The sequence below is a fragment of the Canis lupus genome, chromosome 20, assembly GCF_003254725.2.
Source record: "Canis lupus dingo isolate Sandy chromosome 20, ASM325472v2, whole genome shotgun sequence".
In the NCBI taxonomy this organism is placed as follows: Eukaryota; Metazoa; Chordata; class Mammalia; order Carnivora; family Canidae; genus Canis; species Canis lupus.
Window position 1 is genome coordinate 6,351,713 of NC_064262.1, and position 27,361 is coordinate 6,379,073.

The window sequence follows — 27,361 nt, forward strand, 5'->3', positions numbered from 1 at the left end:
TAAGCCTGTGGGTAAGCACTTCATATAAAGTGGCAAAATTAAAAAACAGTTTTGAACTTATTTTTCACAATATCTGTCCTTAAAGGTCAAATAATCAATAAAACACATGCATCAGTTACTCAGTCTGCAAAAGGCTGCCATCAAAAGTAAGTTGCTAGTCATTAAATGATCTCTCTTCTTTCGTTTCCTTGTATAGACTGACCAAAGGGTTGCCATCATTGTGAAATTCTCTAGGCTACTCTGAGAAGGGGCAGCATTTTATATACACTGGAAATACTGAACTATAGAAGTTAAACTCCCAATCTCATTCAAGTAAGTGTAGACCTGAAAGCACTGGAATAAGAGTTGAGGGTGTTTGTGTTCCAGTTTTGGTTAAGTATGTCACTTTAGGAAAGTCCTTTAACTTTCCTAGGCTCAAATTTCTCAATTGAGGGCAGTGGATTAAATTGGATGTTTCCATCCTTTCTCTTGAAGATATTCTAGTTGCGTTTCTCTGAAGCTGTGTACACATGTGTGTGGTCTAATGTGGGTATGTGTGAGCATGTACGCACATGCCTGAACACTGAACATGAGGTCTCTGGTGTTACTAAAGTTTCTTTTAAGCAGAGATGCTGAGAATTCTTTCCTGATGGGCAAGAGGAAGCAGTATACTGAGTAGCAGTAGCTACTCAAGTTTGGAGATTGTAACTGTTAATCTCTACACAAGTCTGTGATTTTCACCAAACTATTAAGTCTGGTCTACATTGAAAGAAATAACACTAATGCTACGGACTCTTAGATGTTGAGTAGATTTCCAAACCTGCATATTATTTCAACACCATTCACTGGAATTATTCCAGAAATTCTTCCTTTTTCCTAACCAAAAGATTCACTTCAAGTGTACTGTTTAGTCAACCCCAAAGGAGGGCAGAGGCTTTGCAAGGACCCAAAAGTAAATTTGCTTGGTGCCTCTAATTCTTCAAGTAAATTAGGAAACAAATAATGCTTACTATGTTTTTAAACATTCTGCTTGTTTTTTTTTTTTTTTTCTACTTCAGGATTGATATTCTTAACGAGAGAGGAAAAAAGAGCAGATAATCAGTCACATCAGTTAAAATGTGCTGAGTTACCCCAGAATGTCAGATTCTAATCATGAGAAAGACATGCTTTTATAGAACCTACAGAAAAATGTGGTTTCTGTCCTCTAGGACTTTTGTAGCATATTATAATTTCTGTCATTAAAATACTGACTTTCTTTATTGCTATGAGAATCAGATGGTATCGATACCATACAGGTAGCTGTACATATGTAAGTACAAAATAACATGGCTATAAATCATCCTGTCTTCACATATGGAAAGACTGTACCCAGCACTGCCCACTTCAACTTCTGGATGGGCTTCTGCTCAACCATTTGGCTTCTTGGCACAGAATGTATGCATGAAATTCTTCTACCTCCATGTAAGCAATTTATCTGGAACTATGCCCTGATAAATCACCCTGTGACTCTTCCCCTTGACTTCCCCTGTCCCCTCATATAAAGCCCCAGGTTCCTGTTTTTGAAACTCTGTGATAGTTGAACATAGGGCACAAAATCCTGCTAATTTTCTCTCCCAATTTAACAACAATGTGACTTTAACCCCTTGGCAATCGATGTTGGTCAGGATTTCCTGGCAGTAAACACTCAAGGACAGAGAAAGGAATCAGCAGCCCCCACCATCATGCCAAACCATTCTAGGTTTTTTTTTTTTTTTTTTTTTTTTTTTTTTTTAATCCCTTCAGCATTTTGAAAAAGTGGTGAACTGGTAGGGAATTCTGGGCATTGACATGCAAATGACTACCAGGTAGATTTGTTTTTCCAAGACTACACTGTTTTCATTGCATTTTTGAAGTCTGCAAAGGTAATTTCAGACTCCATGTAAATCTGTCAAATTGCAAAAGTGATCACCAGACACCATCTGCATGAAAATCTGCCTTTCTTTGCCACCAATTCACTGATTCTTAGATGGCCAATACTTAACTCACCCATTTCACACTGGGACCTCCTCTCCCACCCCCCTCAAAATAGTGAAAAGACAGTGAACTTGCCTGATTCACAGAAGGTTGAACTCTTAAAACCAAGTGGAATTTGACCTGTGTAATTTATCTTGGATCATTAATTTAATGTTACACTTCTGGTAAAATAAAATGAACTTCACTTCCATATTTCTGTATATTCTACAAATCAAAGGGAAGCCTTCCATATTCTATTAGCTTGTACGGTATCATTTGATGATCTGCTATTATAAGAGAAACCACAGCATCCTCAAATTTGGTCATAATGATTTTACACTTCTAGTTTGGAACTAATGATGTATTTATCTTCAGACACTATATCAAATGGCTAGATAAGCATTTCTCCTTAACGGGAAAGAACAGGAAGATAATAAATTATCAGGATCCAGGTTTTGTGGGGCCTGACATGCACACAACCATTGGGTACATCTTGACAACTGCTGGGTTCAATAATACAAATTTTAAGAGCAAAATTTCTCGGACCCTTCCCAGAGCATTGGAAGGGGCTCTGTGCAAGGGAGGAGCCCTGATGCTTAAGCTTCATTCACTTTGTGGTGAATCTGCCCCTGGCCACTATGATACTTGTATTTCTCATATGCTGGACAGACCAGAAAAAAAGGTGAGACTGACATGAAGAAAATTGCAGTTCAACAGAATGTTTTTATAGGGGAGCAAAAATAGTTTTTGTAAAAGAAAATTAGTTTTCTTTGGAGAGATACATCAAATGCAATTATTTTTGACATATTTTGATTTTCAAAAATGGCTCCACATATCAAAACCAGGATTATAAGTACTGTTTTATATATATTATTAAATTTAGTTACAGGTCTCTTGCATGCTGCTAATATATAACACAATGATCATGGGGGGAAGCTGGCTTAATAATGAAAACAAAGTAGAGTAATAAAAGTTGACTTTTTTGACTGGAGAAATAGAAGAATAGTGTTCCTTAGGAATCCATAACATCATTTTAATATACAAGTTATGAAAGGGATTCTGCATGAATGCTTTAAGTTTACAGCTCTTTTCTAATAATCAAACAACAAGCTAATGGAGACAAATGAGAAAGTCAACTAATAAAGCACAGATTGTCCTGGTGATTGCTCCAATTTGAGAGACTGAAATTTTAGTGTAACAGACAACTCTACCCATTCACAAACCATCACTTGCCAACCACGTCAGAATTCAAATTGGCTTGAAAAAAAAATGTGTGCCTCATCTCATAGAGCATTCTTGATAGCCTTAGTTTTCATGACAGATTAGAACAAAGTCTCAAGGAAGAAAAACTGAATTCTTAGGGCCTATCTTCTTCATTTTGTTTCCTTCTTCCTTTTTATTCTTCTGACTTTCATCCTTTTAGAGATGCATGGTTCTCCTAGATTAGCTATAATGAGTGAATGTTAGTCAAAACCCACTGGTTAGTTTTGTTTTGTTGTTTTTTTTTTTCCAATTTTCTTTCTGCTTTTGCCCATTTCTCTTTTCCTCTTGTTGAGAACCATGGGATTTATAGACCCAAAGGGATCTTCAAAAATCACCTACATCATCATTCTCTGACGAGATATGAATAAACTAAATGAAGCCAAGAGACTTTCCAGAGTCAAATAACTATTTACAGCAAACCCTGAACTGGACCTAGATCTCCTGACTCATGATGAGTTCTTTTCCCTTTCTATTGCCTTCTACATGTCTTTCCTGCTTTTTCCTTCTTAAAATAAAATGACTATCCTGGGAGAAACACTGGCTTTTAAACCGAAGCTCTTCTATGATGGGGTCTTGGAGGCAGTGCCTTTTGAACTATTATTTCCTAGAAGTGCTAGTTAAGTGCTGGATGTGACTGATGTTAAGTTTAAAAAATCTCTCAAATGTAATTCTGTTTTCCTGCATGGTTTAGAGATTTAAGAGAAATAAAAACTTAATGGGAAGAATTATTCACACTCTAATGAACTAGCACATAACCACAGCTCTTAAAAAACCATCTACTGTCAGCCAAAGCGTTACTAAACTGGCAAACAAGGGTATTGGTCAACTGAGTCTAATCATTAAGAAAAAAAAAAATCTAAATGCTTTTCTTAACTATATCTTTTTAAATTTATTGTCTGAAAGAACACTATTGGTTCAGGTCTTTTATATCTTCAGCTATTCCTGATAGCCTTGGCAATAAAGGAATTTATTTTATTAACATTAATATATGGATTAATGATCCCAGGCGCCCAGCTTCTTTATTAGCCATCCAAACAAATCAGCACTACTATTCTGCTCTTTATTTATATTGGAGGCTCCTAAGTCTCTTTTCTCTGACAGTTTGTCCAGTATCTTTCTTCTTAGGGGAGCAAATCCCAACTCACTCAGGTTTTTTTGTACATAAAGGGGAAAGAAACCACACTTTGTTTAGCTGTAAGTGTAGGACAGAAAAGAACAGATATCTTTCCAATAGCTTTGAGAATTACGAGGCTTTGACGGCCACTGTAAATTTTAGAATGGGAAAATTTGAAGGGGTATAGAACAGTTTTCACAAAAGTTCACATTTCCATGTCGGTTTTATTATTGGGTAGTTTTGTATTTCACACACTAGAAAAACCATTTTTATGATGGCACCACTTTGCTCTCGTAATTATAAAAACAGTGACTCTACATGTACCCATCAGAAGCAATGTGATGCTTTGGGACCCAAAGTCCAATACAGTACAAATAACAAGTTTTATTTCTTATTTGCAGATAGTGCAGCCAGGGCCTTGCCATCTCTCAGATATGAGATGAAAAGTTGGCAGGCGTACCAAGGGTTTCTCTATTTATTGTTTTATGACAAACCATGGCACTGAAAATGGTTTTTGAAAACCACTCTCTGTTTATTTTCACCAACAAACATGGGGTCATGTGACAATGACACACCCAGTGTGTTCATCACATCAGGGTAATATTCAAACACTGGGAACTTCCAAAGTCCATTCAGTTCTCAAATTGCCATCATGAAACACAGCACCCTGGTTCTATATTCACGGTTTTCAGAGTTCAGCGGGATCTCTTAAAGAAGGTGCTGGGCTCCTATAAGCCACTGAAAGGGAAAGAGATTGTGGGGACAGTCAGTGCCAATCCCCTTTGAGGGCAGCTAAAAGGTTTACTGCTAGTGAACCTCCTTCTTGGGTTAACTGTATCCGGTGAGTCTGTATCCCATCCAGCCCTGAGCCTAAACTTTCCAAGCATTATTCTTTCAGACATGGCAATGAAAAGTAGGGGCATCATAACCTGAAGACACGATGTCAAAGTTAAAAAGATGGGAGGGACACAGAAGCATTTCATTTATCTGCTCATTTATCTGTTTTGAAAGGTGAGAGTGGCACCAGGAAATAAGATACAGGAGACCGAAGTTTAGTTGAGAAGGGAGAAGCCCTGCTTGGCCTGAAGGCAAATGCTGGTACAGGTCCTGAGAGGAGAGATTAGCAGGTATCCCCAAATGAGACCGAATAGGCAATGGTTAAATTGAGCAGTAAGATAAAGAAGAATGGCCTTTTCAATAAAGTTGTTTCCTTTTCCAAAGATTCTGGGTAACTGGCCATCCATTATGCTTAGCAGCCTCCCCCCACCGCCCCCCCAGGCTTGGCCTAACCAACACTAATGACATCAGTCTCAAGCAGGGTGTATAATGAGACCCAAGCTGTCCTACTGCACCAGCCATGGCCACTTTTCCATATCCTCCACCCTCTCAAGAGTCCATACTTCTGCATGACTTTTCCTATCAATGCAAATCTTAACTTTCATAAGTCTTGGCCAAGAGATAACATAACACCCCTGAGAGCATGCTATCAAATAAATAACATGACCACTAAGATAAAGAACAAATCTCTAGTCTCATTGGAAATCACATTTTGGATTTTTTTTCCCTTCTACCATAGTCTCTCTGAACTATTTCTTTCCACTAGTGCTTAATTTGATTTTGCGAGATAAGGAGAAAAGTGAGAGCCAAATAATTCTATTTCAGTTTTGTGTAATCAGGGAATGGATTATTTTAATTTGGCCCAATTTCTCTTTCCTTTCCAGACCCTAACAAGAGGCAATCCTGCCTCTATCCAGACCATTAATGATGTCCAGGTTGGTGAGCAAATATTGGGCTAGTTAAAGGCTCTCTGTTCAAAGTCCAGAATTTCAAAGGGGCACAGGCAACAGTTTTTAATTCAATTAAACAAATACATTCTGAGTAACTATTATGGGCAAAGCACAGTCTTAGTTACTATAGAGGAAAACATGACAAACATTTGGCCTCTGAACTTGAGAAGCCTATAATCAAGCATTTTGCAGTCCTTTCTCTTAAAATACCTTAATACCTATTTATCCCATAAAGAGCCTACAATTATCTTATTTTTAACTCAAAGATTTAGAGCCAAATTGCCAATTGGCATGAGGTTTTAAAGTGATTTACAGTGGACTGGGCTCTTTGCCCTCTAGCAACACATAAGAGAATATGCTGCTCACTGGTAGTGTACGTTTAAATTCTTGACTACTGGGGAAAAACTTTTTTTTTTAATGCCTTCCTCCTATCTTCCAGGTACTATGAAATTGATAGGATTTCCAGCATGGGTTGCAGGTATGGATTGGGAGATAAAGAGAAGGTGAGAAAGCAGTTCCTGGAAACTAAAAAGCCTGAGGCAAAACTATGGAGTAAACAGTTTGCTTTCGGACTCTTTCCCCATCCTCATCCTTGTCCTAGCTCCCTTCCCAGCTCTGGGCCTCCCCAGCCTCCAGGTCCCTGTCTCACACTGGCTCTCAGCAAACTGCTGCCGTCTGCCTTCAGCTGTTAACCCCTTTTAGCCAGGCCACTAATTTTCCTTTTATTTTTCTCCCTTTGAATAAACACAGTTGATTTTCCATAGTCACATCAGCAACACAGATGTCTTCGCTGGCTTTTGTTTTGCTGTGCCCCGATTTTGGGGGGCATTTAATGAATACAAAGACTCAGCTTTACTAGGACCTAGAGTCTGCAGTCCTGCCTCAATGGGAGATAGTTGTCCTAGACCCTAAAATTTGGGAAGAGCAAAAGACAGAATTCCTGGCTGCGAATATATTGAGATAGCAGAACAAGGCAGAAGATTCCTGCCATTCTAAACATTGGTAAAAATAAATTATAGTGTAGCACGTTTTCCCAAGGTGAAGCTTTCCTAGCGCACCTGTCCACCTGGCTCATTGCTAGCCAGTGGGGAAGACGAGCTTCCAGGAGGGAGTATCATGCTCAGAATGCACTGAGGTAGAAGTTAGAAGGCCTGCATCACAGGGTTCTTCTGCATGCTAACTATGTCAATTCAGGGCAAAATGTTTAACCTCTCTGGACTCTAGTCTCATCTTTAAAAAAAAAACAAAACAAAACAGAATAATAACAGCAGCTGTAAGATGGCTATGTGTCTTGAACATAATGAATGTGTAAGATTTTTTGAAATTGCGAAGAACTGGATACAGGTATAATACTGTTAAGGTACCAGTGACCTCTGACCTCTCACAGTCAGGAAACTCGTGGTCCTTGGCATTTGGCTATTTATACAGCATTATCCCACAGTTTTCTTTTTCTTTCTTTCTTTCTTTTCTTTTTTTTTTTTTCAGTTTTCTTTTTCTATAAGATGACATGACTCTAATGGTTTATAGCTAAAAGGGAAAAAAAATCACATCTTGAGATGTGACTAAAGGCTAATTATATTTTCTCCAAATATAACTGAGTGGGGAAAAACACACATATCTATAAGGTAATTGCATGCCTCTCCTGGAAGTGTTCATTTGAAAATAAATGATAGCATAAAAGGATTTTCAAGGACCGGGTCGGCGTCGCCTGAATGTGTTCTGCACTTCTTACAACCCTAGGGATCTGCTGCAGACCATACAATCGAAGTCGGACCCCTGCCTGTGAAACAGGCGCCGGGATGTGCCCCAGGTCATACTGGAGGCTGATAGGCAGAACCAGGTGTTGTTGTGTTTTATTTTAAAACGATTCCATTTTGCTTTCTCAGCTTCCTATTGAGGAAGAGTTCTGCTTTGGAACATCTGACTTAGTGACAATTATAACCTATTCTGGGTTTTCTAAACTGGTAATCAATGTTCGAGATGTTTGATGTTCGAGAATCTAGGGTAGGAGTAACCCTGGCAGCTCAGAGCCTCAAAGAAGATAAAATTCACATACGTAATAGAAGGATAGTTGCCCAGGAGCCATCAACAGAGCTACAAAGGAAGAAGGTCATGTAATATCTAGATGTATTTTTATGCCCCACGTGGAACTTACTAAGTAACTCTAGTGGTTCTCCTGAACTGGAAAATAAGGAATGCATACCTTTTCCAAACCTAGATCAGGCCCTTCCCAGAGGAAAGCAGCGCTGCTGGAATGGATGTAGTTGTGCCAGTTATTCTGATGTCAAGAAAAGAGATGGCTCCTGAAGGAGGGCAGTAGGGCAGAGGGGGTCTTTATACTATTCTCAAACAATTTATTAGGAAAACTCGAAGGATTTTTTCCCTCTTCAAAATAAGGGTTACTTATCCTATCTGAAAACATTTCCTTTCCTGTGTTTCAGTCTGTACTATGTAACAGCCAACAGCTGAACACAACTCAGCATATGTGTGTGTAACAGGGTGAATTATTTTCTCAAAGACAAAACAACAACAACAACAAACCCAGCCACCCCAAATGAAGATAGCAGAAGAGAACTAACTGATTTGTCTGTTGTCTTTCCTGTCAAGATCGCTCTCGCCTTTGCTTTGGTCAGCGGGAAGGACTTTATGTATGAGTCATACAAATGTTTTGCCAGGGCCCGGAGATCAGCCGACTCTGGGTTCAGCTGGTCGATATCACTGGAGATCTCCGCCAACAGCTTTTCCTTCTCAGCCTGTGGCATCCGCCCAAACCTGATGGCTACAGAGGGAGAGAAACGACAAAGATGCATCATTGAATCACTGCTGCTCATCCCCAGTCCCAGTGCCCACACAGGAAAGCCCCTCCTCTCCTCCACCAATCTCAAGGTCTGGTTTTTCTGCTCCAACTTTGCTCACGTTTTAATTTCACAGTGATAGCGCAGGCTATCAGTAAAAATTAAATTGTTCACTTCTTTAATTAAAAAAATATTACTGCATGATCTCACTGGGAAGGTGAAAGGATCTAAGAGCTCGGCAGAGAGAGAAAAGGGTATTTACTTACACATAAAATAGGTGAGGGCCAGTTCCTACTCATCCCTCAAGACCCAATTCGAACATTACCTTATTTGTGAGGCCTTCCTTGACTTCTTCAAGCAGAATTTATTATTCATTCGCCTGTACTTCAAGAGCCCTTGGTACTTTCTTCAATGACAGTAATTTCAAACTGTACTTTTGATTTCACGTGTCTATTAATCTCACTATAGAACAATATCCTGAAGGCCAGGGACAATGCCTTATTCATGTTTGCATCCCCAGCACCTGACATAAGGTCAGGCCCTAAAAGGATCAACATGTTTCACAAACTGAAGGAGGGAGCTTTGTTCTCCAAAAATCTGTATGATCTATTTTGTCCCTGTTATAAAGAAACATGGATGGCGCTTTCTTTCATGTTATTAGACCAGAGAGTACTTTTATAAATCGTAGAGAGAAGCCCTAATCTTTCCCCTGACTCTCTAGCATTACCACTTAATGATGTTTGTCAAAAAGACCATTTCCTCACTTAACATTTGGCTTCCTGTGGGGTGAGGAAGTGTAAAGAAGAAGAAAATTAAAGAAAGAAAGGCAAAGTGGAACATTTAAGAGAGGTTAGTAAGGCCTAGGTTGGGGGTAAAAAAAAATCATGTGTGTACTTCTTTTGACTAAGATGTTTTTTTCTCCCCCTCACCCCTGTGGGATCTGCAAAATATTATTTTGTTCCTTTTTTAAAAAAGCTATTTATTTATTTGGGGGGGGGGGAGTGGAAGTGTAGGGGGGGAAGGATAGAGGGAAGAGCGAGAGAGGCTTGAAGCTGACTCTGTGCTGATTGCGGAGCCCAACGTGGGGCTCCGTCTCATGACCCTGAGATCGTGACCTGAGCCGAAACCAAGAGTTGGACACTTAACCAAGTGTGCCACCCAGGCGTGCAAAATATTATTTTGACTAATGCTACTTTTGGGCCACACTTTGGACTCTGCATTTTCCCATAATAAGGACATTTTGATATCGCAGTCAATACTACCCTGTGTGTAGCTCTACTCTTACACTCCCCATGTGGTAGCATAGTGGTTGTTCTTTTTTTTTTTTTTTTTTTAAGATTTTATTTATTTATTCATGAGAGAGAGAGAAGAGAGAGAAAGGGGAAGAGACACAGGCAGAGGGAGAAGCAGGCTCCATGCAGGGAGCCTGACACGGGACTGGATCCCGGGTCTCCAGGACCATGCCCTGGGCTAAAGGCAGCGCTAAACTGCTGAGCCACCCAGGCTGCCCACAGTGGTTGTTCTTATGATTGTCTTCTTCCTTACACTGTAGCTCCTTGAGGGCCGAGTCTATCATATTCATTGTTATCTCTAGCATTTATGGTGCTGTGTCAATGGTTGCTGCAAGCAGGAATGGATAAATGGATGGTTTCTTGCTATACATTATAATGCTAAAGGTAGCACTCTACCATAAGACTATAATGCACATAAACACATTTCCATCTGAATACTTGGTGAATTTCATTTTCAATTTGCTAGAGGAGAGACTGCTATGCATCTCTGGGTCTCAAATTCATAAATACATTTTATGTGATCCTAAATAAGCTTTATCACTAACTCTTTATGGGGGCCTCCCTGGGGAACTCTGAGTTAGAGGGGAAGAGAACCTTACCTCTCAGTTAGGATGCCTTTAAATTAAATTAGCCTATATCCATCCATTTGGTAAATGTATCCTTTGCCGGTGACCTCTTCAAATAGAAATCTTTAAATAATTGCCATTTTTTGGTCAAAAATCTTGTTTCTACTCACTCTTCCCCATTTTCTTTTTAGTTCCACAGGGATAGACAATGAATGGTTGCTCATATTCTTATCTCAGTCCCCACCCCTCTGCCCCAGATTTGTTTAGGTCCCTCAGGATATGATCTCATTACTCATTGTATTCTCTTTCACAGCACTGATCACAGTAAATTATCTAGTATTTTCTTGTCTCCCTTATGTAATCTGCACGAAGGCAGGAATCTTGCTCAGTATCCTCAGTATTTAGTATAAAGTCCAGCACATGTTAAATCTTTGTAAAATATATATTGAAATAAAACAAAAAAACCCAACTACTTGAGAACCAGGTAGCAAATTCCTTTCAGAATCCTTCTCTGTAAAGCTGGTCCAATCATTTGCTTCCCTGTACTAAGGTTATTCCTTGTGTATCAGTATTTCTCAGTTGAGAAGTAAGGAGAGGGGAGGCAGGCATATTAGAATCACTTGATAATTTCTAAAAAAAAAAAAAAGTATCTTCCATAAGAAATGCTGATATGCCATCCCTATTCCCAATGAGGAGTGTATCAAAAAGTTGGGGTTTGGGACAGTTTAGAAAAAGCTTCCTAAATTACATTGGTGGGCTCTTTTTGCATGCAGATATTAGCTCAGGTAGCAAAATAGGACTATACTTCTATACTGGTTTATGTTGGTTATTCTACTAGAATCTATGAATACCAAGTTTTCTCATTTTTGCTCCTGGGTGCAACAAAATACACATGGCAGGTATACAATCTATGCTTACTGAATTAAACTCTACAGTATAAAGTTTAAAAACAGATAATAAGACAGTATGTATACTGCAAAGTTTGGGAAAGTGATCATGAAGGAAAGTACCCAGTAAGAATTATGGTGTATTGGGATCCCTGGGTGGCTCAGCGGTTTAGCCTTTGGTCCCGGCATGATCCTGGTGTCCCGGGATGCCTGCATGGAGCCTGCTTCTTCCTCTGCCTGTCTCTGCCCACCCCTCCCGCCCCCGCCCCGCCTGTGTCTCTCATGAATAAATAAATATGATCTTTAAAAAAAAAAATTATGGCGTATTGAAGGGAGAAGAAATTTTGGTGTAAAGACTGGAGACCACCAGAATTCCATACCAAAATAGTGTGTCTAGAATCACCAACAATCTATTGCTCTTTAACTGTTTAACAGAATACACAGTCCTGGGCAGCCCGGGTGGCTCAGCGGATTAGCGCCGCCTTCAGTCCAGGTTGTGATCCTGGAGACCGGGGATCGAGTCCCATGTCAGGCTTCCTGCATGAAGCCTGCTTCTCCCTCTGCCTGTGTCTCTGCCTCTCTCTCTCTGTGTCTCTCATGAATAAATAAATAAATAAATAAAATCTTAAAAAAAAAATAAGGAATACACAGTCCCATCTCTTCCCTCAACGAATAATTACTGAATGTTTACTGTGTGCCCAACATTGCTCTAGGCTCTGGTTACATTTTTATAGGCAAGAAAGTATAAATATACACTCAAGTTTACATGTCTAGAAAAACACTTCTTTCCTAAAAGGTAATCCAAAAAGTTAATTTAAAATAAACAAACAGCCAAAGAGAGGAGGAGGTACAGACTTCCAGCTACAGAATGAGTAGGTCACAGGGATGAAGGAAGGATAGGGCACACGGAATATAGTCCGTGGTACTGTAACAGTGATGCATGGTGACAGATGGTAGCAACACTGTGGTGAGCACAGAATAACATATAGAAATGCTGCATCCTTATGTTGTATACCTGAAACTAATGTAATATTGTGTGTCAACTATATTTCAATTAAAAAAATTAAAATAAAATTTGTTAGGAAAAAACCTCCAGCCAAACGTAGCCACTTATTGCATTTGCTAGCTAGTCTTGCTTTTCTGTAACCTAATAAAAATAGCTGAAAATAACTTCTAAAAATCATTTTATTTATTTATTTATTTATTTTTAATTCTTTATTTATTTATGATAGTCACACACAGAGAGAGAGAGAGAGGCAGAGACATAGGCAGAGGGAGAAGCAGGCTCCATGCACCGGGAGCCTGACGTGGGATTCGATCCCGGGTCTCCAGGATCGCGCCCTGGGCCAAAGGCAGGCACCAAACCACTGCGCCACCCAGGGATCCCTAAAAATCATTTTAGATTTAGGACATATTAAAGTGAAAGCCTTCTGCTAACAATCTAAATAAAATGTGAATTTTTTTAAGTCGAAGTTCCTCCAAAAGGTTAAATCTTATAAACAAATTTTCTGGATCATTAAATGCTCATGGTGTACATTGGATTCAATTAACTATAAGTGCAACTAATCATATAGATAATGGTAGCATTTTCAACAAAGGGATAAAAAATATATCACATTTGGTGAAACTAAATTTGCATAAAACATGGAAATCTGAAATTGTAGAGAAAATGCCAATTTTTATTTGTATGTATTTTTTAAGGGAGAAAACACCGATTTTATTTTGTTGCTTTTGAGTCTTATGTAATAATACCTATCTACCGCATGTGAGGTGATGAGATAAGGCCCAGAAAGTGTTCAGCACAGTGCCTGGCACATAATAATGCCTAATAAATGCAGCTTTTATTACTTGTGGATAAAGTGGTCTAGGACAACCATGGTGCCATGGTTACTGTGAACTACAGACCAGGATGGTAGCCATGGCATATAGACCTAGATTCATTCCCACATAAAGAATAAATCCTGAAAACCCAATCTATATTTATGTATATATATATCTCTGTCTTTAACTTGTTTTAGGAATGGTCTACTAATTCTTGAACCTCTTTCCACCCACTGGCTAGAGAAACTGAGAATCAAGAAGAGGGAGTAATTCTCCCTTTGGAATGCTGTTTCCTATAAGACAAAAGTCAGAGCTCAGAAAAAGAAGACTTAAGTTCTAGATTGGGGATTAGAAATATAAAGGCTGGGTGTGCCCATATACAAGTATGTTTTCCCATATCTTCTGCTACTGCAGAAAGTGCTCCATGTGTTACTATGAGTCAGGGAGGAAGAACTTTTTTGGCCTCTCTGGAAGGCAATGAAATTAACACTGCATTTCAAGTAGTCAGGAAGTCTACTTTCTAGTTTCAGCTCAGTGAAAAACTAGCTAAAAAGTGGCTTTACTTCTCTGGTCTTCAACTGCTTTATCTATAAAATGAGGCACTTGGAAAAGAAGACCTCTGAAGATTCCTTCTTTTAACTCTAAATTTAGCTCTAAAATTCTACAAATCTTGATGACACATAGTATATTGCAGAACATACTATGCTCTTTCTCTTTTTTTAAAGCATTGTCTAGTCTCTGAGACCCTGAAAAAAAAAAAGACACACTCTGTCTGTTCTATAGATTTTGCACATGACATAATAGAGTAACTTCCAAAACACTGTCATTCAGTATCATATTTGAGATAATTAATTACCTACAGAGAATCCACATATCTTGGCTTAAAAAAATGTATCAGAATCAGTACACAGCCTTCAGGAAGAACAGGTTTGGTAGAGACGCAATTTCTGGTTAAAAAATATTAGCTTAACCTTTATATAATACACTTTTACTGAACTGAATGCAATTCACCACTAGCATATGACAGATTCAGTACTGTGTATTTAGTACTGATTTACTGAACACACAAACTCCAAGCACATGCAAATTTAGATATCCTGCTCTCTGGATCTTGGTATAGTGCTAAGAAACAGTATTTTTTAATGACAATAATGTGTTTTTAAAACACCTGCCCGATTGTAAGAGCATTAAAGACAAATGCTACTTAATTTAAATATTAAAGTGATTTTCAAAATTATGAATAGAAAACAGAAGAATGAATTGAGTCTTACTAAAAGTATTTTCATCTTTTAACATATAAGGGTTGAATTAATAATCATATTAGGCTTTTGACAATTGGTAAGGCTATGTCTCATGGTCAATTTTAACATGTTTATTTTTCAAAAGCCTTATCATGTAAATAAGACACATAACATTATTGGTTTTAATATGGATGGTGCCAGTAAGTTATGCTTTTCCACCTCCCTTTTCTCGAGAAAAAACTTGTGCCTTTTGGGGTTTTGCAGGATTTGGGAATCTAATACCTATAATTTTCTAGCTTTTTTATTTAAAAGGAGGAGGAGGCTTAACATCAATATTAAGAAATTTTTATTCAGGGATAACATTTTCAAATTATTTGTAGAGGACATTTATTTGAAGACATTTAAACATTTGTCTCGGTTTCTTTCCAAGGCAGAGAAGGACCAAACACTTCTGCCTCATGTGACTTAATTTATAGTTCCCCAGAGACTTACATGATTTTTTAAAATTAATTAATTAATTAATTATTTATTTATTTATTTATTTATTTATAAGATTTTATTTATTTATTCATGAGAGACACACACAGAGAGAGGCAGAGACATAGGCAGAAGGAGAAGCAAGCTCCTTGCAGGGAGTCTGATGTGGGACTCATTCCCTGGACTGGGATCACACCCTGAGCTAAAGGCAGACACTCCACCGCTGAGCCACCCAGGAGTCCCTTACCTGGTATTATTTAATTCATTCATTGAACACTGAAATCTTGCCTACACCTCATTTAAATTTCCAAAACTTTGGGGGTCCTTGGGTGGTTTGGTGGTTGAGCTTCTGCCTTTGGCTCAGGTCATGATCCCAGGGTCCTGGGATGGAGTCTTATATCGGGCTCCCCTCAGGGAGCCTGCTTCTCTCTCTGCCTATGTCTTTGCCTCTGTGTCTCTTGTGAATGAATAAATAAAATCTTAAAAAAATTTTTTCAAAACTTTGCTCTTAAGGTCCCTCATGGGGTCCCTGGGTGGCTCAGTGGTTGGGTGCCTGCCTTTGGCCCAGACCATGATCCTGGAGACCCGGGATCAAGTCCCACATCGGGCTCCCTGCATGGAGTCTGCTTCTCCCTCTGCCTGTGTCTCTGCCTCTCTCTCTCTCTGTGTGTCTCTCATGAATAAATAAATAAAATATTTAAAAAATTAATAAAAATAAAAGTCCCCCATGTTTTTTCTTCTAGCCAGATCTAGGGGCCTCTTCTGAGTTCTCCTTTTTGCTCGAGCTCTCCAGCATTCTCCCAGCTTTTGCTACTGTTGACCTTCTCCATCCTCTTATTTTAAAATGTTCTCATCGTGGTTTCTGCTTTTCTGGTTCTCCTATCTTTCTGCCTATTTTCCAGACCTTTCTGATGGCCCCTCTTCCTTCCCTTATATTCTGCTGTTCCTAGTTCAATCTTCTTTCTAAGTCACAAAATGTGCTGACTGCTGCCAACTCTCTCCTGAGAACCTTGAATTTCCTCTTGTTCCTATATTCCTTTATATACAGATGCTGGATACCCCATAAGACCCTCAAATGCAGCTTTAAAAATGAACTTTTGATTTTCCCCTCCAAACTGTCTCCTCCCCATCTCCCTTTCTTGGTTAATTCATCCTATCACCTAACTAGACACCCTGAACAATGTTTGACAACTTCGCTTTCCCTCAGACCCTTGTGTTTGTTCATTGGTCATGCTCCAATATTTTTCTCAAGTTCCTTTCTTCTCACTCACCGTTCCCACTGTCTTAATTCATAATATTGCATTTGTCTTCTGATGAATTTCCCTATTTCTCTAATTTATCCTTTTTAACAGCTGCCAGTGGTTTAGTTTTTGGTCATATAGATCTGGTCACTCCCTTGCTTTATAAAGGAAAGTGTGGTTTTACAGGGAAGGAATAAAACACACAGAAGAGGAGGAAGGGGAATCAGAAAGTCTTAGGGAAGAAGGTGTTTCAACTGGGCCTTATATGCCAGGTAGAATTGTGACAGGGAACCAAAAGACATAATAAACAGAGACCCAAGGTTTCACCATAGAGTGTTTTCCACGAATGGCAAAGTACACAGTTTACCTGAAGTGTAAGTTGAAAAGGTCAGCAGTGGGAGAAAAGAGGTAGAGGAGGCTAGTGTGTAAGCCACCACGAATGCCATGTGCATCAGGACTTTCGACTTCGGGATATTTTCTGGAAATTAACATTTGGGTAATTTTCCTTTATATTACAAAGAAGACCAAAGGAAAAAACCTAACACATTGAAGTTTAAACTTATTTGCCATTCGCCTTTTTCTTTTTTACAAGGAAGGAGAGAACTGTCTTAAAAATGCTGAGTGCCACAAATATCTGCAAAATCATTTTTCTGGATTTTTATGAAGCTTCTGAGAAATTATTTTTAAAGTTGTCAGCTTTTTTTTTTTAAATAACAGGAAAACCCCCCATAATTTATATAATAGAATGTCCTAATCAGTAAAGCTAAGGTTTCACTAATTTTTATATTTATGAAAAGCAGAATTTTCATTCAAATCTCAGTGGCATTGGGAAAACCCAGCTGAGTGATAAGTAACTTAAGTCAATTCTTCTCTACTTCACATTATTCTTTAAAATTAACAGCCTAGGGGGCACTTGATGGGATGAGCACTGGGTGTTATGCTATATGTTGGCAAATCAAACTCCAATAAAAAAGTATACAAAAAAAAATAAAAATAAAATAAAATTAACAGCCTAAACTTAATAATTTTATTAATTCACACATGAAAAGCAGCTCCAAATACAAAATATTCACTAGTCAAAGTTCTTAATGAATAAATTATCTTACCAAAAATAAAGAAGACACATTTAAAAAATATGATTACTGTTAGAGATCTTGATGATAGGACTTTAAAACAAAAATTATTCTAAGACAAATATCAAAGTGTGCGTGAGGGCCCATTTGATTGAAGAAACTACATTAATCTGTGAGAGTATTTTTATCAGGAATCTGTACATACCAGCTTCACTACTTCAAAATGTAAACCAAGTAGCAGGTGATGCTGTGATCACCTGGTAAGTCACATGTACTTCTGATAGCCCAGGAAGCTGGGTCTTTATTTCTGCTTTACTTTCATTTGGAGCTTTCCTCTAAAGGTGTTTGGTCAGGGTATTCAACTGACTATGCTTAGCATGACTCAGGAAGCCAGGGGAGTGGAACTGACCCGTGGTCCAGAAATGATGGTATGTTAAACAACCAAAACAACTGCAACACGTGTTTATCTTGATCACTACAGAAAAACAAAAAAATGTGTTCCCAAAGCACATCAGTTTGACGCTTCGGTGCTTTTCCTCCTCAGTGCTGAAAATAGATCTCTGAGAAACAACTAGGTTCCCAAGTGTAAGAATTCTGAAATCCTTCTGTCCTACAATGTTTAGGCTATGTGTCACAATCAAAATGAAAGTTCCATCTGAAGATGGACTCATATGCCATTAACCAAACATAACATTTATTCTTTCTTTAGCCCGGACTCCTTTGGATTTGTACTTTAAGTCTACATCATTATGTGACCATCAAATGTACTGCCTTAAATAGCTGAGCAATTGTTCAGAACGTCCAGAAGACCTGATTCAGGCAAACGACTTATATTTTTATGGCACCAAGATATATAGGTGAAAACTTACATTCAGGCCATTGACAGATGCCAGATACCTACATATTTGAGAAACCCATGACAATGTCTATGAAATATAGTCTAGTTTGTTGAAAAGCGAAAGATTCAGTGAGGTAGGTAGGTTGAGTTAGGTTAGAATCATAGAACTTTCAAAGTTGAAAGGATTTAGTAATCCTTGTTTCAGTGATTTTCCAACAAATGTTCCCCAGGGCCCTCAGGGTTCTATGAAGGTTATTTCAGAAGCCTCCTTGAAGCCTGGGAGTGGGCGGCTATATGGGCAAGCTACATGCATCAAATGGACTGAAGAGAGACCAAAGAGAAGAAACAGAAATAACAGAGAATGGAGTAAATTTACTTTGGGAGGAAGTTTATATCTTCTTATATGTACTGAAAGCAGTGAGGTGCTGATTTTGGTATAATATAAGAAGGCTCTTGATAAGTTGGGTGGGTTATTACAGTGAGGTCCATTCACATAAAAAATTAATAAATTAACAAAATAGTTTTAAACAGTTACTACTACCTCCTAGAAAACCCTGTATTTGGAAATATTTCCTTTCTTAGGATAACAGGCAAAACTACTCCAAACCTCATTGTTGAGTTTCCCTTCTTTTTTTTTTTTTTTAATTTATGATAGTCATACAGAGAGAGAGAGAGAGAGAGGCAGAGACACAGGCAGAGGGAGAAGCAGGCTCCATGCACAGGGAGCCCGGCGTGGGATTCGATCCCGGGTCTCCAGGATCATGCCCTGGGCCAAAGGCAGGCGCCAAACCGCTGCGCCACCCAGGGATCCCCTTGAGTTTCCCTTCTTGTGCAAAGATCAAATGGATGTTTTCTGTGCAGCAAACACATTCCCATAAAAACCTCTTAGTAGGGATTTTCTTAGCACAGTTGCAATTTTGTAAATGTTGAACTGCATAAGTCTTTGATGCCAGAACATTTAATTCCTTTTTTTTTTTGGTCTTTTTCTTTCCAAGAAGAACTAACTGAACACCCCCTATCAAGATTGCTCTTCTCGGGATCCCTGGGTGGCGCAGTGGTTTGGTGCCTGCCTTTGGCCCAGGGCGCCATCCTGGAGACCCGGGATCGAATCCCACGTCAGGCTCCCGGTGCATGGAGCCTGCTTCTCCCTCTGCCTGTGTCTCTGCCTCTCTCTCTCTCTCTTTCTCTGTGACTATCATAAATAAATAAATAAATAAAAAAAAAGAATTTAAAAAAAAAAAAAAAAAAAAGATTGCTCTTCTCTCTCTAAATAAAAATAAATTAATTGTCATATGAAGTCAAATGATGACTTTATTATTAAATTATTGCTAAGTTTATGGGCTTTCTTTGGCTTTCCCAGGAAGAGAAAATAATATCATCAATACTACATAGGCTGGGCTTTAAATATTATTTGCCTATAAACGATTAGCAAAAGGAGACACCATGTGACTTTGTGCAAGCAACAGGAAATATATGTTACGTGAAGTGACAAATTTTTAAAGGGCAAAAAATAAATACCATTAAGAGCAGAACTGGCATGCTTTTCTAGGCAGTTTTAGTAATAATGATTTCAAAGTCAAAGATTTCATCATAAAGATAAAATAAGTTTACTGCAACTTGATTGCATCATCTAAAATATAACCCTTGACTTGAAAATGTGCCCTTATGTTTTATGAAGTCTGAAACAGAAAGGAAATTGATGGAATCAAACCAGTTAATTATTTTGCAATCAATGACTGCAGTTGTATACTGCTGCACAGCAGATGTAATCAATTGTGACGGAAGTCTGGCCAAATCTCCATCCTATCCAGTACAGCTGATAGATCTCTTCATAATACATTCTTGCCTTTAGAGGAAATGACCCATATTAATTATAAAACTATAATTTTGAGAACTGTTTTTAAAGAATAGGACATCAATCAATTAGTAATTTTCAAATATTTTGAAGATGTCCACTGTGAAAACCAAACATCTGCATGATGGAATAAAACTTTAATTTTCACAGATGCTTTGGAATCCTAACATACGAAGGCTGACTTTCAAACATTATCTTCTTACCAGATCAGTTTTGAGACAGGTGAAGGCAAAAGAAAGAAAAATGTAGAATATCCCGTGAAACAAGACTTCAGATTTTATTTGATCACTTTGGCATTTTATATTTCTTGAGCCCATAATGAGTTTTCAAAGAACTATACTTGACAAATACAATACTATCAAGTTACAAGTCACTATCAAATTTGTTTTGTGACTTCGTTTTTTTTTTTTTAAGATTTTATTTATTTATTCATGAGTGACACAGAGAGAGAGGCAGAGATGTAGGCAGAGGAAGAAGCAGGCTCCTTGAGGTGAGCCTGATGCGGGACTTGATCCCAGGACCCCAGGATCGCGATCTGAGCCGAAGGCAGATGCTCAACCACTGAGCCACCCAGGTGCCCCCTGAAATCTGGCATTTTATTGGAAAGTGTACACATTTTTAGCAATGGCCCCCCAGGCTACCAATCTGGCAGCCATAATGAGAACAGCAAAGTATGTGTGCTAAGTGTTCACTTACCATTATGAGACATCCCCACAGCAAGGCACTTCTGAAACCGACAGTACTGACATTTATTTCTACTTTTTTTGTGGATCCGACAGTTTAGGTCACATCTATCGTAAATGAGTTTCAATCTGATTGTCCTCCGGAAGAAGCCCTGTAAAAGGGACACAAGAAAAAGAAGCAAATTTTAAGTCTTTATGACACATGGAAACAACATCTGGCTAAAGGCACACTGGCCTAGGTATCAGAAAAGGTAGGTTCTGTCCCTGGTGACTTTAGACAACTCAGTTAACTGCCAGTTTTCTTTCCTATAAGATAAAGAAGCAGAAGAGCTCCAGCGTGCGTCCTTTAGCTCTGAGACAGTGACCACATCCAATTGATGTCATTCAATGTATCTTGGCTCAACATTTGGATCTCAGCATGCTCTAAGAAGTGCTCTGGATTTAATGTAATGCAAATAAAACACCATGTAATCAGTTCAGTCTCTCTGCGAATCATTCCAAAATAGCATGCCCCAGCCTTTATTATTGTGCTAACGCCATTTGGCAAAGTTATAATCACTTCGTTCTAAAACATGATCAGGGCCAATAAAAATCCACATGTGGATAATTTTTTAGAATTCTCTATGTTGCATAATTTCCTACAGAATTGGTTTAATTTACTTATGCAGTTGAAAGAGTGCTCTGTAACTGTCGAACTCTACAGAAAAACAAAAAAAAAAAGATAATAGGAAAGAACACGAGAGTATATAAATCCTCAGACAATGGACTGCCATCTCAAAATAGCAAATAAGTCGATTTGAGGCTAATTGATTCTGCTGTATTTATATTGTTTTTGAAAGACCTGAAAGAAATTTTAATTGGAAATGTTTGCTAACTCCATTTTTTGTCAGAGTGTTCTTATTCATTTCTATTGTACTCATCTCCATGAAATTCCATTCTTAACTCTTTCAAATGCATCTTGCCCTGTTTGGTACAAAAATCCTTGAACTAAAAAAAAAAAAAAATCCTTGAACTAGAATTGGTTCTGCCACTGATATGCATTTTCACCTTCTCTAGATTTGTATCTTGAATTCTAGACAAGTATTTCTACTGCTTACTTGGCATGTCACTTGGAAAGCTAACAGCTACCTCAAACCCAGTGCGTCAACACTGAAACTCCAATCTTACCCTGCAAACTCACTTTATTGGCAGCTCTCACCATCTCAGCTAGTGCAACCACCCTCCTAGTCTCTCAAGGCAAACTCTTTTTTTATTATTTTTTTCCAAGTCAACCTCTTTGAAGTCACTCAACTTCTTTCTCTCATGTAGAAAGCTCTTCTAGATATATACCTGCTTATTCTCATTGCCTTCAAGTCTTGCCAACATCTCAACTTCTTAATGAGGCTTATACGTCTCATGTAATACATGGCCTGTCCCTTCTCCTGCCTGTTCTCTGGAGCTCCTGGCCTCCTTCACTCTGCTCCAGTTTTTCTTTCTTTTTGCCAATAGCATTTGGGACTTTCTAACATACCATATAATTTACTTATTATATTTAAGTGTTTATTTTCTGCCCCTCCCTCACTGTCTAATTAGAATTGTGAGCTCCACGGGGAGCCACTGGATATGAAACAAATACCAACAACAGTTTTCTATTAAAATCTGTTCAGTGGGGACAACTGGGTGGTTCAGCAGTTCAGCATTTGCTTTTGGCTCAGCGCGTGATCTCAGGAGTCCTGGGATCAAGTCTCACATTGGGCTCCCTGCATGGAGCCTGCTTCTGCCTCTGCCTATGTCTCAGCATCTCTCTCTGTGTCTCTCATGAATAAATAAAAATCTTTTTAAAAAATCTGTTCAATTAAGATATATGTCACTTAACTTCCCTTCTGGGCCATGTCTGACATTCTTCTATCCTAAACCGTGACTCAAATATCACAAAGCCATCAGTATACTCTCCTTTTTCTTTTTCTTTTTTTTAATTTTTAAAAAAGATTTTATTTATTTATTCATGAGAGACACACACAGAGAGAGAGAGGCAGAGACACAGGCAGAGGGAGAAGCAGGCTCCATACAAGGAGCCTGACGTGGGACTCGATCCCAGGTCTCCAGGATCACACCCTGGGCTGAAAGTGGCGCTAAACCACTGAGCCACCCGGGCTGCCCTACTCTCCTTTTTCTATTATCTTATTAAATGTAATATCAATTATAAACCTGTAGAAAGTACATGTAATTATAAAACATAATAAGATATCACACATGAGCCCATTGCCAAGATTTAGAATTATGACTGGAATACTTATGTATTCTTCCTCTAACAAATTCCTGCCCTCTGTGTTCCCTTGACAAAGTAATTATTATTCTCAATTTTGTGTTTATTGTTTTATTGACTTTTAAGAAAATACAGTTTTATCACACCACATGTTAAAACTGAATAATACATTGCTTAGTTATGCTTGTTGGGGGGTTTATTAAATGGTATGATATTTCGTACAGCAATTTGGGATTTTCATTTTTTAAAATTTAGTATTAGGTTTCCTTTCTTTTTTTCTAAGATTTTATTTATTTATTCATGAGAGACATAGAGAGAGAGAGGGGCAGAGACACAGACAGAGGGAGAAGCAGGCTCCATGTGGGGAGCCAGATGTGGGACCCGATCCCAGGTCTCCAGGATCACGCCCTGGGCCGAAGGTGGCGCTAAACTGCTGAGCCACCTGGGCCACCCTAGCATTAGGTTTCTAAAATTTATCTACTTTCTTGTGAAAAGCTATGATTGATTCATTTTCACATTTTCACAAAATTCTATTGTATGACTAATCTCTTCTCAGGTTGATGGATGTTGAAATTGTTGCCAATATTTTGTTACAAATAGTACTTCTCTAAATATTCTTATAAATGTTTGATGATGCACATATACAAGAATTAGCCAGGAGTGGAGTTTTTGGGTTGTACAATAAGTGAATGTGAATGTGAAATTTTACAAGATCATGCCTAATTGTTTTCTAGAGTGATTCTACCAGTTTACACCCCTTCCAACAACTGGTTGTCAGACTTCTTTCTTCTTGACAATGTAAAATAGAATCTAATTTGTATTTTCCTGATTTTTCGTTTCCTAGTTTCCAGTTGGATGGTCTCTTAAAATTGAATTTTAGAAATTCTTTATATATTCTAGACACTAATCTGTTGTCTGTTACAGGTGTTACAAATATCTTCTGCTTTCTATGGCTTACTATCCTTGAAATTTAATATTTCAGTCTCCCATTTTTTTAAACCTGTGAACAGTTTCATTTTTCTCGCATTGTTGAAAGATTACAGAGAACTAAGTTATCTTCTATCTCACTTTGAATCCCATGATCTCTGTGCTTCCACTGTTGCTGTGCTTCAATTGACTTTGAAGTGTTTTTTTCTTTTCTCTTTGGTTGCTTTTATATTCTCTCTTAGTTTTCAGTATCCTGCAGTTGTACTTCAGTTTGGAATGGATTTCTTTTCATTTATTCTCTTGGACGTGTTTTCTGTATTATGGTTTCACTTGTTCATCAATTCTGACATGAATTAGAGAAGTGTTAGACCTTATCCTAACCTTCAATATTTCTGAACTTCTCCTTTATATTTTCCATCTTTTGTTATTAATTATTCACTAATATTGATTGCAAAGTAAACCTCAGAACAATAAATAGTTAAACCTCAGAACAAAAAATATATAATTACAATGAGAAAAAAAGGAAACATTTCTCACCAAAGTTCATGAGTGAGAACAGTTCTGTACATTATTCTTCTATTGATTAGTGAAGAAGACAAACTTTTTTAATAATCAAAGATCCTACAAATCCTTCAAGAACTAAGAGGCTTCAAATACTAGCAGATTCTGGACAGGACATATTCTTTAAGGCACTGTGGTTCTCAATCTCAGTAATTTCTTTACATTTACCTTCCAGTTCAGTAGTCCTTTCTTCTGCTATGTCCAAGAGCTATTTAATCTTTCTATTGAATTTTTATTTCAATAATTATATTTTTCACTTTTTAAGTTTAACTTCACTAAATAAATTTATTTTCAAATATGCCCAGTCATTCCTGATAGTCTATTATTGCTCATTCGCTGCTGTGACTCTGCCCTTTTTTCTTTTTTCCTTTTTTTAAGATTTTTATTTATTCATTCATGAGAGACACAGAGAGAGAGGCAGTGGCACAGGCAGAGGGAGAAGCAGGCTCCATGCAGGGAGCTCGAGGTGGGACTTGATCCCAGGACTCCAGGATCATGCCCTGGGCTGAAGGCAGGCGCTAAACCGCTGAGCCACCCAGGGATCCCATTCTGCCCTTTTTCCCAAAACAGTTCATATACAGCTGTTCTAAATTCTCTATCAGGCAATCCCAATAATCTGCTTTCCTTGTATAGGGGGCAGAAGGGTCTGATTCTGTTGTTTAATTTTGATAAATGTCATTCAAGTTGGTTGACTTCTTAATGTGTTTACTGACTGATATTTTATTTTATTATTTTTAAAGACTTTATTTATTTATTCATGAGAGACAGAGAGAGACACAGAGAGACAGACAGAGAGAGAGAGGCAGAGACACAGGCAGAGGGAGAAGCAGGCTCCATGCCAGAGCCTGACGTGGGACTCGATCCCAGGACTCCAGGATCAGGTCTTAGGCCGAAGGCAGCACTAAACTGCTGAGCCACCCAGGGATCCCTGATATTTTATTTTAAACTCATATACTGACCTTAAACTGTGGGAATCCTACAGAGTTTAAATTGGGAATTCTTTCTTCCAAAAAGAATTTGCATATGCTTCTGTTGGAAGTCAGAGGTGCCACTGACTTGTGACTATTTCAAATTCCCTTGAGAAAGTTGGCTCAATTCAAAAGCCCTAGACTCAGCTCCTCCTCACTGATGGCTCTGGATCCTGCTCTAGGCATCTGTCTTGGGGCACTGCTGCACCTCAATACCCCTATGGGCATCTACCATGAGAGAAACCCTGCCCCAGTAAGTGTGCCGGCAGCCCACAGGCCAAGACCTAGGGCTTTTGTTTGTTTGTTTGTGTTGCTATTGTTGGTTGTTTGGGAGAAATTTTCCCGACCTCTTGTGAGATCAGTATTATCTCAAAGATTAGGTCCTATAGAGGCTGGAACTTGAAGCCTCCTTAATTCTTAAAGGGTTCTGAGGACCTCTGAATGTTAAAAAGGTTTTTTTGTTTGTTTGTTTGTTTTTTCACTTGCAAATAGAAGGCTAATGTACAGAACTACTCTCACTGATAAGTGCTGGTGGGAAATTTTGTTTGGACTTTTGTCACTGTGATCATACATGTTTTATATATTCTTTGACTGTTTTTTAAAATGTTCACTTTTAAAAATTGATCTCCATGGTGGAAAATACGGCTTGGCTAGCTGAGAATGGAGCAGGTCCCAGAGTAGTCAGTTATTTGGCAGGGCTGGAGAGGAAGGTTTTTCTGATGAGAGAATTATGTTATTTAAGTTTAACCCTTACAATGTAAAGTTTTGTTTTGACTCATATCTTTCAAAATGTTTCACATTATTTTTGTGATGATTCAGGGTCTTTCAATGTTGAAAATAATTCTGAATATTATTTATGTACTGTATATACATAAGATCATAAACTGAATATATACATACTACAGCACATAGCTTAGAAGTTGCTTTTATGGGACACCTGGGTGGCTCAGAGATTGAGCATCTGCCTTTGGCTCAGAATGTGATCCTGGAGTTCCAGGATCAAGTCCCGCATTGGAATCCTGCATGGAGCCTGCTTCTCCTCCCTCTGCCTGTGTCTCTGCCTCTCTCTGTTGTCTCTCATGAATAAATGAATAAGATCTTAAAAAAAAAAAAAGAAGTTGCTTTTACTTTCCTTTTTCAAAACACTTAGTTTATGATAGTCAACTGTTTCCTTATCCTTTGATTCTTTGAGGAAACCTAGCAAGGAAGATATAAGGCTATTACTGAGTGCTTTTCTGTACATTTATTGATTTGAAGAATGAAGCTGGCTTTCCTGAGGTTTCTTCATATTGTTGATAAAGCAAACACTCTTTAACAACACTCTTATTTATTATTTTAGAGTTTGTAAAACTGTGTGCAATTCAACAACTTAGTGTTCTGAAGTGTGAAGTGGTATGATGGAAATGCATGAATCACCACTGTAGAAATTTTTTTTTTGTATGGATTTATTCCAAAATCTTCATATATGTCTGTGAGAAGGTGATGGATGCTTTTTTGCTTTTGCCGTATAAAAAGCTTCCTCCAACCTCTCCTTAATTGCTTTACTTTTAACAAAACTTTTAACTTAGGTGCAGTGAGACCTAAGTTAATTTTACAGTGAGATTAAAAGCCCTGTGCTGGTCCTGCATTCAGCTTTCCTATAAAGTGGTATGGCCCAGAGAAACTGAATCAGTGAGCTCCCATGGCAGATGAGAATATACTACAAACTCTTCCTGAGTTAGGCCCCTACATAGAAATACACTGTATTATATTTACT

At 38.2% G+C, this 27,361-nt stretch overlaps 1 protein-coding gene across 7 annotated transcripts in view; it reads right to left on the reverse strand.

The window, feature by feature from the left end:
* PPARG (peroxisome proliferator activated receptor gamma) overlaps positions 1-27,361 on the reverse strand; it is a 131,899-nt gene that overhangs the window by 18,532 nt on the left and 86,006 nt on the right. For all 7 annotated transcript variants that reach the window (XM_025449535.3, XM_025449564.3, XM_025449545.3 and 4 more), the window contains 2 exons: positions 20,918-21,056; positions 8,715-8,914 (listed from right to left, as the gene is read on the reverse strand). In XM_025449535.3, coding sequence (XP_025305320.1) covers positions 8,715-8,914; positions 20,918-21,056 — 339 coding nt within the window. The remainder of the gene's footprint in view (positions 1-8,714; positions 8,915-20,917; positions 21,057-27,361) is intronic.